A 13,130-nucleotide genomic window follows, 5' to 3' on the forward strand; every position below is an offset into this window, starting at 1 on the left:
TCGGGGACAAGATCTTGTTCTCAATGTCTAAAATACAATAGAATGTCATTAATGTACAATAAAAATAGCAAGCGATTCAAGATATTTCCTTGTGGCACTCCTGCTATAATACCTAAATTATCAGAGGACATGGAATCCATCTAAACACGTTAAATATTATCTTGCGAGGATGACTTGCATTAGCCAATTGAAGATGGACCAAACTTTTTTGTTCCTGAATAAGAATATTATAGTTTACAAAGTCAAATGCTCTATTAAAATGTAACACTGCACATACCAGTGAGAATCCCTTGATCCGTTGAACGTAACCAATTTTCGGTAAGTTTGATAAGTGCTGTTTGGCAATGAAGTAATTTTATCAAAATAATTTTGAACTTTTATTCGTTCAAGATGTTGTTTTCAACTGGGACAAATGTAGCCCGATTGCAATTATTGAAACGTTAAATCGTTTAAACAATGTTTGGTTGATGATTAAATGATTTATCAAATTACTGATATGACATTACAGGGATATATTTTATTTAGATTCTGGTCACTTAGAATCCCTCAGTAGAAGTAACAGATGGTCATGATCAACAAATGTTCTTTTAAAATGCCGTACACGGTAAAAAGATGTGTTTCACTTTAGATGCATTATTCTCATCATCTCATTTCCCAGACCGATGGTCGTAGGGGAGACATGGCGGACGACCTGTAAGCCACGGAGTGCCAACCTGCGCTGTCTTCTACCAATCTGATCAGAGTGGGGCTTGTCCATTCGAGTCCCCTCTTTTCTGCTATTCCCAGTTTTTCGCCTGTCGTCCGCGGCCATCTTCCAAGGTTTTCTGTAAAACTGTCTTGAGTGGGCTGTTGTGGAGAGTGGTGTAACCAAACCATGTAAGTTTCCTCCTTTTTTCCATGCGCTAGGAGGGGTTCTCGCGGACCTGCCTGTCATGTTTTGGGCACGAACAAATTCGTTGGTCTTGTGGTCACTAAAGGAGATTCCTCATACGAGTGAAAGCTTCTCGAATGGACATAAAACGAATTATATAACATATAACGGTAGACATTCTCACAATTAAGAACCTTCACAGCTACGTCCGCAAGGGCCAAGCATCAGTCAAAATCTGTGGCACATACACTTAAAGCTAGTGACAACTCTACATGAGTGAAAAATTCTTTTAAAAAAAATCTATAATATACAAAACAAAATGTATACACCTGGGTACACATCAAAAAAAGTCAAAATCAAACTCTCCGTCTTTAGATCTTCAAGTTTCTGATTACCTTCTAAACAATATTTGCAAGAAAAACTACTTGGGAGTTCACATAAACAATACACTTGAATATACTCCTTACAAAGACTCCGTTTGGAAATCCACAGCTAGTAAATTGTATCTTTTGAGTAGAATTTAAAAAGATTTCACCTTTATATATAAAAAAGACTCTTTTACAATGCTTATATATATGGAACGCAAAATGAACATAAATGTATATTCAAAATAGTTATATCCATCTTCAAATAATTGAAACTAATTGGAAGAAAGTATAATTGAAATAAAAATAGTCTAAATGAATTAAAGATAGGTGTAGATAATTATATCTCTCTTCAAATAATTGAACTTAAGTTCAAATGAATTACGTTTATTTGCAATTGAATTACACCTATCTAAATAATTCAATTACAAATCATATCGATCTTTAAATCAATGAAGTTTAAACAAAACTGATTTAAAGATAGATAAAATTCAATTCAAGATTGGTAAAATTAAAAACATCTTCAGAAAAGATTTGAGGATAGATACTGTTCAATTATATACAGGTACAATTCGTTTTCGTGTTATTGAAAATGATAATGAACACTCCCTTCAAGAGTGGCTTGAAAATGGATGGAAACGCATATCAACAACCAGATTGAGAGCAGACATTTTAAAAAAGATGTTTTCAAACTTTAACATAGTATATCATGTTAAATATTCTAATGGAAATCCGTATACGGTCATGGGTGAGAGTAGAATAAAACCCTACTTACTGAGAATGAAGTTCATGTTACAGTATTTATTTCGCGCCAGTTGTGACGTATCGGAAACATTAACTGGCGTGACGGAGTGTTGTAGGGGATATGTGTTATTGTCAGTAATTTTATAATTAAAGATAGGTTCAATTAAATTTCATCTATCATTAAATCAATTATTTCCATCTTTACTTCTTGGTATCTGTACCTAAACGATCTTCAGTTTTAATATACCTATATTCACATTAATTGTATCTCCAAATGCATTCAAGATACGTATATTTATTGTCAATTCATTTGGAGATTGGTACAATTACTTGAAGATATGTACAAATACTTGACGATATGTAAATTGGGCGATCCATATACATATTGCTATGTATGAACTATTGTTTCACTATATTGGGTAATTTTTCCTCGAAACAATTAACGCGTATTCATAAACTGTTAAAAACAAGCAGCAAGGACTATACTCGATAATGATCACGAGTCACCATCTTCTATAAAATCTGAAGTGCTCCCTGTTTTTGTTTTTTTTGGCAAGTCGATGGGTATTACTGTGAATGTTATCGATCAGAATTATATACATATTTTTGAAGATGTGAAATGAAATATTACACATTGAAAGACAGACAGACAGGCAGACAGAGAGATAGATAATAATTACTTTTCGCAATGATCGGTAGAAGTGTCGATGGTAAAAAAAATAAAAAAGATACATGAATCTCCAGAAGCTTTACATTTAGTAACATTACAACGTTACGTCAGAAACACGATCATGGCGAAACCTTTCAACAGTCAGTATGTAATGACGTCTTGATTTGTTTAATTTTAACGTTCCGCTGTTTGTGACTTAACGTCGCTATGTTCCTAAATGTAAAGCTTCTGAAGATTTGAAATGAAAGCACTAAAGTTTTACTAAACGTCTTCAGTGGGGGATTTAAGGGGACCCAGCCACATCCCTCCCCTAAAATTTTCAAATTTAAGGTAAATCGATGTATCTTGTTTAGAAAAATGTACTAAACGATAAAAGAAGCAATAATTTCTTCCACTCCCGGAGAAATAAATGTCAAAATATTTTGATTTCTTTATTTACTTTATTGGAAGAACTTAATTTTTTCCAAAAACCCTTCAAATTTGCGTCATTTTATTATTTTCACCTTAATAAAAATGATAGAAAATAGTACAAATGACTAATAGGAGACATATTTCAAGCCCTATAAAATCTGTAAAATCCAGGGGCTTCGGGGTCTTCGCCCCCTGGGCCCCCACTAAGGCTTCGCCCTGGACCCACTGGGGACCTCAAGGCGACTCGCAGCCTCATAAAGTGGCGTCCCCCGTAACCGCAATTCCTGGATCCGCCCCTGGTCTTCGTGTATCTTTTTAAAAGATTTTACCTATATATATATAGAGAGAGAGAGAGAGAGAGAGAGGACAACCTGTCCTTTCCTGAGGAAGGGACAGGTTGTCCTGAAAATTTGACAATTCACTGTTGTTCGTGTCGTTGGTTATTTTTAGTGAGGGGCCTCCGTGGCCGAGTGGTTAGAGCATCGTGCTCAAAATCACACAGCCTCTCACCTCTGTCGACGTGGGTTCGAATCCCGCTCGCGCCGGTAAGTGAGAAAGTTTCCCAGTTTACTTTCGGAAGGTCGGTGGTCTATTCCCAGGTACATTGTATCTGGGTTTTCTTTTCTTTCCACAGAAACTGGGCGCCACCAGATAACTGAAAAACTGTTGAGTGTGGCGGAAAACATCAAAACAATCTATCATTTTTAGTGCTTTTTATATCCTTTTCTATTTGACCTCGTATCTACTATTAGATCCGACACTTTGGATGTTGAGTGTTGTTGGATTATAGTGCTTATATATACATATATGGTTAAAAAACGTGAGCAACATCAGCGAGCACCGTCAAGCGCCTTCAACGTAACGACAGAGCCATAAGATGTACCTGCCTGGTCAAGCCTGAAGACTATTCTATCTAGGATCAAAATAAGAGACATTGATCAAGTTCTATAATTGGGCAGACTGAGATGGCCACGTTGAGCGCAGCACAAGCTGGATCTCGCAGGTCAGATACATGAACATTGCAGCACAGCGGGGTCAATGCAGACCAAAGCTTTCTTGGGGCGAACTCGTGAAGCGTGATCGTGTAGCCCTAACAAGGACTCTGCCAACCCATTGGATCATCATGCGTGGAAAGGAAGACATCCCTCTCGATAGACAGGCCACACCTTCGACATGAGGATTAATCCATGGCCTGTATAATCAAAGCTGGTTGATGATATTATAGATATATATAAGACCCTAAAGTGCGATGGTCGCTTCAAAGTGCGATGGTCACGCCAAAGTGCGATGGTCTGGGCCAAAGTGCGATGGTTTGTTAACGTTACGGACGCCAAAGTGCAATGGTCACGATAAAGTCCGATGGTGCGGAGTTCAGTAACGTTTGTGACGTCACATCATTGTGACGTCATTCTTAACGTCTTTCAAAATAAAACCGAAGAAATGTTACATGGATGACAGCAACGTTCGGCAAGGTTTGCACTGTTGAGGATAGTGAGAACGGCAAAGTGTATTTGTTGTCGAACTATCTTCTTCGCCCAAACATTCTTTAATTCATGATCATTTATTACTTTGACGTACACGTATTAAATTGATAAATTCCTTGGATATGCTATAATACAAAACATTCTATACGATTTCGTGTTGGAAAATGTGTTTAATAACACCGAATGTTCTTATTCTTATACACAACACACGGATGGTTCAGTCTGTACCAAAACACTGTAGTTTACAATCCAATGGATTTCGGCGTGTCACACCATCGCACTTTGGCGTGTCAGACCATGGAAAATGAGTGTGGACCATCGCACTCTGGCATGTCACACCATCGGGGTTTGGCGCAGACCATCGCACTTTGGAGTCCTACATATGTATAATGAGGATCATGTGTACGTAGTCATCATTGGATATATTTTCTCTACTCATTACCAATACCATGGACGTTTTCTGCAATGTTAAAGCAATACAAGCTGTAACTGTCGGTATTTTGGGCGGTTTTTGACCTGCCCGTAAGGCCTTGCACAAAAACCCCTGCCCTGGTGGTCATGAAATTCACAATTTTGGTAGAAACGTCCTTTGTTTGATTTGATGTTTTCCGCCACACTCAACAATTTTTCAGTTATATGGTGGCACCCAGATTTTGTTGGTGGAAGAGAGAACCCAGATACAATGCACCTGGGAAGAGACCACCGACATTCCGAAAGTAAACTGGGAAACTTTCTCACTTACCGGCGCGAGCAGGATTCGAACCCGCGCCGACAGAGGTGAAAGGCCGTGTGATTTTGAGCGCGATGCTCTAACCACTCGGCTACGGAGGCCCTTTAAACGTCCTTTGTAAATTTGTTCTATAAATATTTCTTGTAAATTGGGGAGGGTGTGTCTTGGGTATATGGATATGAGCAAAAGAAGATGAAAATCAAATTACAACAACATTGATAAGAAAGTTTAATCCTGTGTGATCAAACAATAGAGAGCTTTTATACACAAGTTACCGTCACACTCAAAGCTTGAAAATAAAAGAAGTTGAAATAATTTTAGGGGGTTTTTTATTTTATTTTTTTCTGGTAAATTTTTAAGTTGTCTGGTAGATTTTGTAAATTATCCTTAATCTACAGGACATAATGTCTGGTACTTTTACGCTCTTTGGCCAACTCTGTACAAATCTGGCTACAAAGCACAAATTGAATTAAAAGAGTTTCTGTTTGTAAACATAAAAAACATGACACCTCATCACATTTCTAATTCTACTTTATATGTATATTCAATGACTATTTTACAATTCAAAAGTACTCTATTATATTACTGTAGGTTATCATCATATCGGCTTTGCGCATACAACACACCAAAACTTAACTATCAAGTCATACACCTTCGTTACGAGAAGATTTAGTATGTACTAGAACTAGCTAATGTCACGTGGTCTTCTTGGAACTCTCTTATCAGGAGGTTGATAAAACCTACTAATAGACAGTGCATCCTCAAAAGAGATTTTAAAAACTGAAGAATGGTACAGAGCGTAGCAATTCCGGTTTCCTCGACAAAGCGCCACTTGACACTCAGGACACTTCCATCGAGACTGAATCATTCCACCACTGGTGGTTTTAAGTTTGTTTAATCTACAAACCATACACACGCGACGGCGGCATGCGCTTTCTTCTTGTGTGATACGAACCGGAACATGGCGATCGAAGTCAAAATTTTCATGAGTAAATGGTAAGCTTTCTGATCCCTCTACAAGAAAAAGGTTGCAATATATATGCCTATGTACAAAGCAAACTGTATAGATTACTGAAAAAGATTCACATAAAACTGTAGATAGACAATTGTCGTTAGTTATATCAGACTGAAAATTGTAGAAGTTGTGCGTAGCTTCGGATAACTATCACATAGCCCTTGTGCTGACTCAATACCAACACGACAACAACATACAATCAAACTTTGCACAATATATAGTATAAATCAACCAACAGCACACTGAATATTTCTTCCACAAATATATGAAAACACCACAGCGAATTCAGAAGACGATACAGAACATGAAATACTAAACTACTACTATAGTATGTATGAACTACATTTGTAGGTTGACAAATAACAATTAGAAGACAAAACAAAACAGAATACAATTTACGTAGATCCTGAAAAGTTGGGATTTGTTTCAAAAAGCAAATTGTGATATTCTTTAAAGCAGGTTTTGTCTCTAGCACAGAGCCCTACTGAACAAACACTGCATTTATAGCCTGTGAATGTGGACCCCTCAATCTCTCCCCGGCTCTTCCTTGCATAACATATTTCGCAGACTTTCTTTTTCCGACTGTCGTGGTACCGATTAATGTTTACAGGATAATGGACTGACATCTTCTCTTCTTTGCTTGATGATGGACCAACTGCTGTATCTGTGATGAGCTTTGCTCTCTCCTGATGGTACCGTTCGAAACAAGATCGTCCGCCTTTCCTCCAAATACTTTTGCAGAGGAACACATTACAGATCTTGCATTTAGTGTTAACAGGCTCAATTGCACTTTTGACTTCTGAGTTGTCTAAGCAGTATGTACATTTTTCTTTTCTTTCCTGGTACACCAAACAATGAGGTGGATGAATAATCTGAGATATTGTTTTTCCTTTCATACTCTCTTTGTCTTTGTTTCCAATTGTCTCCAATGAAAGTTCTGAGACCATATCCCCATTGTCATTACATTTTGCCTGAATCATTTTGGTGTTCAAGTCGGATTCTTTATGCTTTCTTTGACTGATCTGAGGTACCTTGCTTACTTTTGGTGGAGGAGCAACTGGAATACACACTTTTCGTTTTGCACTTTGTTTGCATTTTCTCTGGGAAGTTCTGAAATCATAACGGAACAAACCTTTCCGTATTGGCTTTACTATTTTGTCATTTGATATACAATTAGCTGGCTTTTTAAAATCTTCCTTACTCGATACCACAGAAGTAGTTTGGCGTTTTGAAGACACTTTTCTGTTACTTTGAATCTTAGGTTTCGATTTTTTCTTCACTTTTTTCCCACGTCCTACTTTACACTTGTAAAAATTCGAACCAAAGGGTTGCTTTCCTGGGATGGTGTCTTTTTTCAGACACACATTTTGTGGTGTTACTGGTAATCCTTTGGCATTCCTTGATAGGTTCTTTTGAGTGACTGCTACATTCTTCATCATAGGGGACTGCTCATCCAAACCATCGCCTTCTTGCAAAGTACCTTTGATATGCCTTTTCAGTTTTGAAATTTCTTCGCATTCAATTGGAGTTTTCAATATTCCTTCAAAACTGCCTTCATGCACAAGAGGAATATGCCGTCTATCCTCAATACATTCCCTCCAATTCGTTTCGTCCTGATCTTCAAATATAGATTGTTGACTCAATGTATACGCTGATGAAATTTTCCACTCGCATTCATTTGTGTTACAAACAATGTTCACCATATCATCTTCTTCAGGAATTAACGTTTCCGACTGTTCTTCAGTATCAACTGGGATCAGGAACATTAGATTTGCTGGATCGGAGCACAGGGTATTTTCTCCAGTCACTGAAATATAACAAAAATATATATAGTTAAGATTTCCCATCATCTTAACCTGGGGTTTTTTTTCTTGTTAGAGGAATTTCTGCATTGAAAAGGAGTCCATGCAAGCATTTGTCAAAGCATAATTTAATAAAATACTTTACGAAAACAACATTCTGTACTGTTAGTGTCATACCAGTCTTTGAATTCATTATTTCAATATTCAGGCTAATCATGAACAAAACATTCGAAGACGGTCATGATTTTGTGCAACCCTATTAATGACCACCAATACTTTTTGATAGAAATAATATTCAGCATATTAACCGAACAACCATTTGAAGAAATTTTCCAGGAACTTCGTGATAATCACGTCTAAGTGTTCCACACACGGTATACATAGAAATAGTAATATCGTTAACATAATTGGCAAGTTTTCACTACGAACATTCATTCGACGGGTTCAAGTGACCAAAGCGCATACATTATAGCAATTGGAAGGTTCACTTCAAATCGAACTTTCTGTCAGCAAATGAAATCATTACTTGAGAAATCTTGGTTGTTCGAAAATTTAATACAACACACCAAAACACTGTGAAAGATAGAAAGTTTATGAAGATGGTGCATGCTTGGCGGAAAGCATTTTCGCCAGCCACCGTGTATCGTCACCCTTGGTTAGCGAAGATGGGCGGAAAGTAAAGGCTCAACAGTTTTGTTTTTACGCGAACAGAGATCAATAACAAAATGTGATATGAAAGTACAAGAAATAAGGGGATTTCCCGTCAAAACATTCTATGTCGATCCGCTACATACTATACAAACGTTTCCCTTGCGAGAAATAACTTTCTGTCGGCTAAATGCCACATGTGCCGACATCTCTGCTTCTACATAAGCTAACGTGAAACACATTACACTCGTACACCACTTTTGGAACACAAATATTGCTTTGTCTGTCAAAGAATTCAATTCTCATGCACCAACAACGCTCAAAATGGAGGGCATAAATTTTGTACTACCGTTTGCAACATTTCATTATTATGTGTTTAAAAAAAATCATCTCCATTACTCCAAATGTATATACTCAAGGAACTTTGTAAAACTTCTATAAAGATTCTACCATTATGATTCAGATTTTATAACAACCGAAAAAATATATTTACAACATTTTGGGATTGTTTTGAAATGTTTTTCTTAGTATTTTTCAGGTTGATTTACACAACATATATTCATCATATATCCAAATCCGAAGCTCAGATGAAGGGGAAACAACTACTTATCTATCCCGAAACGAAGCACGGATGTTACGTCGCCTGTGTGAACCCCTTGCGTCGCCTATGTAAACACGTTATTAACCCAGCCATGCACGATAGACCCAGACATTCACCGTTAATCCAGGACAGTAATTCTACGCGTGATTGATAGCGTTTATATGCTACCACCGCTTCGACATATCGAGAGTGAAAAACAATTGAAATATTTTACACGGAACCCAAATTTCACTTCGAGATATCGGAAGTTCGACTTTTCTTTTGCTACGATGAAAAAATAATTGAGTACGTCATTTGACTCAAATAGATCAAGAACTTCTCGAGTTTGAACCATCTTGTGTTGCGTGTATATGTGCAAACAAGAGTATATTAGATCACTTTTAATTCACGATACCTTATTTTGGCGTGTATACAATTAAGTATTCATTCACGAGACATAACTTTCGCGAATAAGTATTCATTGCTTATGTCCACTATTGTGCAAGTGTATTCGCGAAAACTGGCAAGTCTCTCGAAATCACGCGTAAATAATATTCTGGCAAATACAATATGATTTAATTGAATTACAAATTTTAAACTCTCAACTTTCAAAGTTAGCCGTGCTGTGATTGGTCAAATCATTCTTATTATTCATTATTTCAGGTCACCAGAATGAGACCACCAAAGTGACGTCGTTAGATATATATAATGAAGCGAATATGCGAGGGGAGAACATATTCCCACTCATTCCGTGATTGATAATTATGGTAGTCGTGATAAAATGTAATTTCACATCAAAGCAAATGTTTTCTCCATTTTTGTTTTATTTCATAACCAAACTATGTTCGTTTGGGTGAAACAAATTAGACTTAAAAACATGAAATATTCACGAATATACGAATCTTCCTGTCCTAAGTTATCACCGAATTATTGTGCTCGTTGATTTGCATTTACAGCTAGCAAGTCTTCGTCTCAATGTCTAATACACTGAATTCACGAAGCGACTTATGACCCATAAAGGGCCAATTGCTGCTTGGAACTACATGTTTACCATAATTTGTAGCCCTCGAGTTATATGTATGCAAAATTCATGCAAGGTACGAAATCACTTTGAACTAGAACATTTTACAGGCGAAGTAATACAAATACGGTTAGGGTCATTTCCTACGTCGCTGTGCACCGTCTTTTTGAATACACTAATCTGCAGTTTAATTGTATATACATAATTTAATCCATGCAAATAACATTGGAGAACAGAGTTCCTTTGACATTTTCAAATCAACTACATCGATCTTTCTTTCATTACTGTTTATGATTGTTGAGTTTCTCGTGATAATTGTTCCAACAATTTCTGTTGTTGACGCAAAGCGCCAAGTCACAAGTAACGCAGTTCCAGTTAGTTTCTACCACGTGACCACAGCCCGTTGTGACACCGATCATGCGACAGTGTTGACAGACTCTCCTCCGTTTGTCATGAAATCGTTCCGCAACATGCAGTACGTTCCCTACCAAATACGTGGCTGGTGGCGGGTTTCTCACTCTATATTTCACATTGTACGATTTTGGAGTTTGCCGACTCTCTACAATGAACATAGTACGAAGATTTATTTTCATATTTGGGCATCTTTGCAGAACAGCCCGGGGAGCGAAAGTGTGTATAACATCAAAAACTAAAGCATGCAAAGACTGTTTTCAATAACATAAACAAATTAAAAGTGAAAAGGTTGGTAGGTTAGGTCACATGGAGATGTCACCACTGCCAAAGTGAAAATGGCCATGACTCATATAGGCTATGTCTGCTGCCAAATCCCATGACATTATTGAATAAATATTGTTTAAATTAAAGGTGAAAATCTCGACTCATCAACCCCATTTTAAAGATATAAACAATCAAGTATCTAACATATCAAACCCCATAAAACAAAATGTAGCCAAAGGAACCCAATGCAATCCAAAAACCAATAGCACACTACAACTGTATAAAAGAGACCACAAGATTTCACCAAAATGATTATAAAAAAAAATAAAAAAAAAAAAAAAAAAAATTATGTTCAAAGGCAGCTCAGTACATCGACAATGAAAACCTTAAAAGGAAATGAAACCCATGACATTCTTTGACAAAAGAACATCTAATGTACCTAAGAATATTGACACAATCAGGTTTTATACTCCACTGCAACAACGTCTACTGTCATTACACAAATCAGGCTATGACAAATCATTATGCTGTACTTTCTCCAATCTGTTTGTTACGTCTTCGCAATTACTGTTCACAAGCCAAAGTATGAAATTACTATATACTTTAAGACATCAATGGAGAATCGGTTTTCATTGTGATGCCCACATCTTCCGACGTTTCTCTAAACGACACTTTCAATAATATTGTCGTATTTTTCCACTTTGGTTGAATATATTATTTCGTAGTATTTGCAATATACATTCCACATAAATGATTCTTATTTCAGTCTTTCACAATGTTTCAACGTCAATTCACTCATTTCTAGAAGAAGATAATAAGGTCCCTGGTATATAATTTCCCTGTCAAATCCAGTTTGGTTGTCAAGTTGAATAGACTTCTTGTTGAATTCATTTGGAACATGACATTAAACCATAACACATATGCGTCCTTATATACATCTCGTTTAATGCATAACCAAATATCATTTTAAAAAATAGCAATTTATTGAAATTGTGGAAAGTTAAAGAACAAACATTAGAGAACAAAAGCAAATCGTAACAAAATCTCATTCAAACAAAATACGAAAAGGCTAATGTGATTTTCTAAGCTAACTCTAAATCATGATTTCAATTGTTAATTACACTTCAATTTCAATGCTTGTTCCGCGGGGGATACTGTGGAATACGGAGACGTATCTAATTGACAGCACTATAAAACTGCTTGTGAAAGTTCACGAAACAATTTCGTGCTGCAGAATTACATAGCGCCAAGTTGCAGACGTTACACTTGAAATATGTTTCGACTTGACAACCCCTTTCTGTCCTTCGTTTGTTCATTTTACATAGATGACATCTTTTACGACCACATCGAATCTCGTCTTTGGTAAATCTGACGGCCCGATGTGCCTCTCCATGAATATGCCTAACCCCCGGCATGTGAAGCCCCAATTGGAGAATGTCTTGTTCATTGTTTTGATAGTTTCCATTCGGAGATCCTGGAAGTAGATATAAAGAGTGCACATTTAGAAATATGAAAGCAAATTCTTCTGCTGCAATTCATAATCATTTTCAACAAGGACCTTAAGACCCATGATCGTGCATCAAAAAAATTATGGGTGACGGCTACTCGCTAATGGACCTTTACATGTCAAATCATTTAAATGAAATACACTCATCCATTGGCTTCACTTCCGGCATTTCTGTACACTCGCAGTTACAATAAATTTTCATGCCAAACTTTCTACTGTACACCATTTTCTTAGTCAGAATAAACGTTTTAATGCGGAATATGTTATCGTACTGCTGAAATGCATATAACCTGGGGCATCGTAGCTCTCTTCCACTTCATCTTTCAGTAACTCTAATTCAAATTCGTCTAGCAGAACACATTACTACAAATATTTCAACAACTCATTCCAGTTTACAAGTATCTACCTTTCATTTTACGAAATACATGTGTGCATCTCTTTATCCTTGTGTCTCTTTGACGAGCTTTTCATGGAATAAAACGAAACAGTTTCTCTTGTTGATGCAGAGCGCTACCCCACACTGTTCACACTTCCATTGGGTTTCCACCGTATGTCCACTGTTCGTTGTTACCCCAATCTTACGACAATAATGACATGATTTCTT

At 36.8% G+C, this 13,130-nt stretch overlaps 1 protein-coding gene across 2 annotated transcripts in view; it reads right to left on the minus strand.

Annotated features, from left to right (window-relative positions):
• LOC125683366 (E3 ubiquitin-protein ligase ZFP91-like) overlaps positions 1-13,130 on the minus strand; it is a 40,775-nt gene that overhangs the window by 3,231 nt on the left and 24,414 nt on the right. Inside the window, exon 5 of one of the 2 annotated variants that reach the window (XM_048924444.2) lies at positions 5,789-8,097. The exons of the other annotated variant lie outside the window; for it this stretch is intronic. Coding sequence (XP_048780401.2) covers positions 6,686-8,097 — 1,412 coding nt within the window. The 3' untranslated portion in view covers positions 5,789-6,685. Of the gene's footprint in view, positions 1-5,788; positions 8,098-13,130 lie in introns of those variants that run through there. 2 annotated transcript variants of the gene reach the window in all.

The sequence above is a fragment of the Ostrea edulis genome, chromosome 6, assembly GCF_947568905.1.
Source record: "Ostrea edulis chromosome 6, xbOstEdul1.1, whole genome shotgun sequence".
NCBI lineage: Eukaryota > Metazoa > Mollusca > Bivalvia > Ostreida > Ostreidae > Ostrea > Ostrea edulis.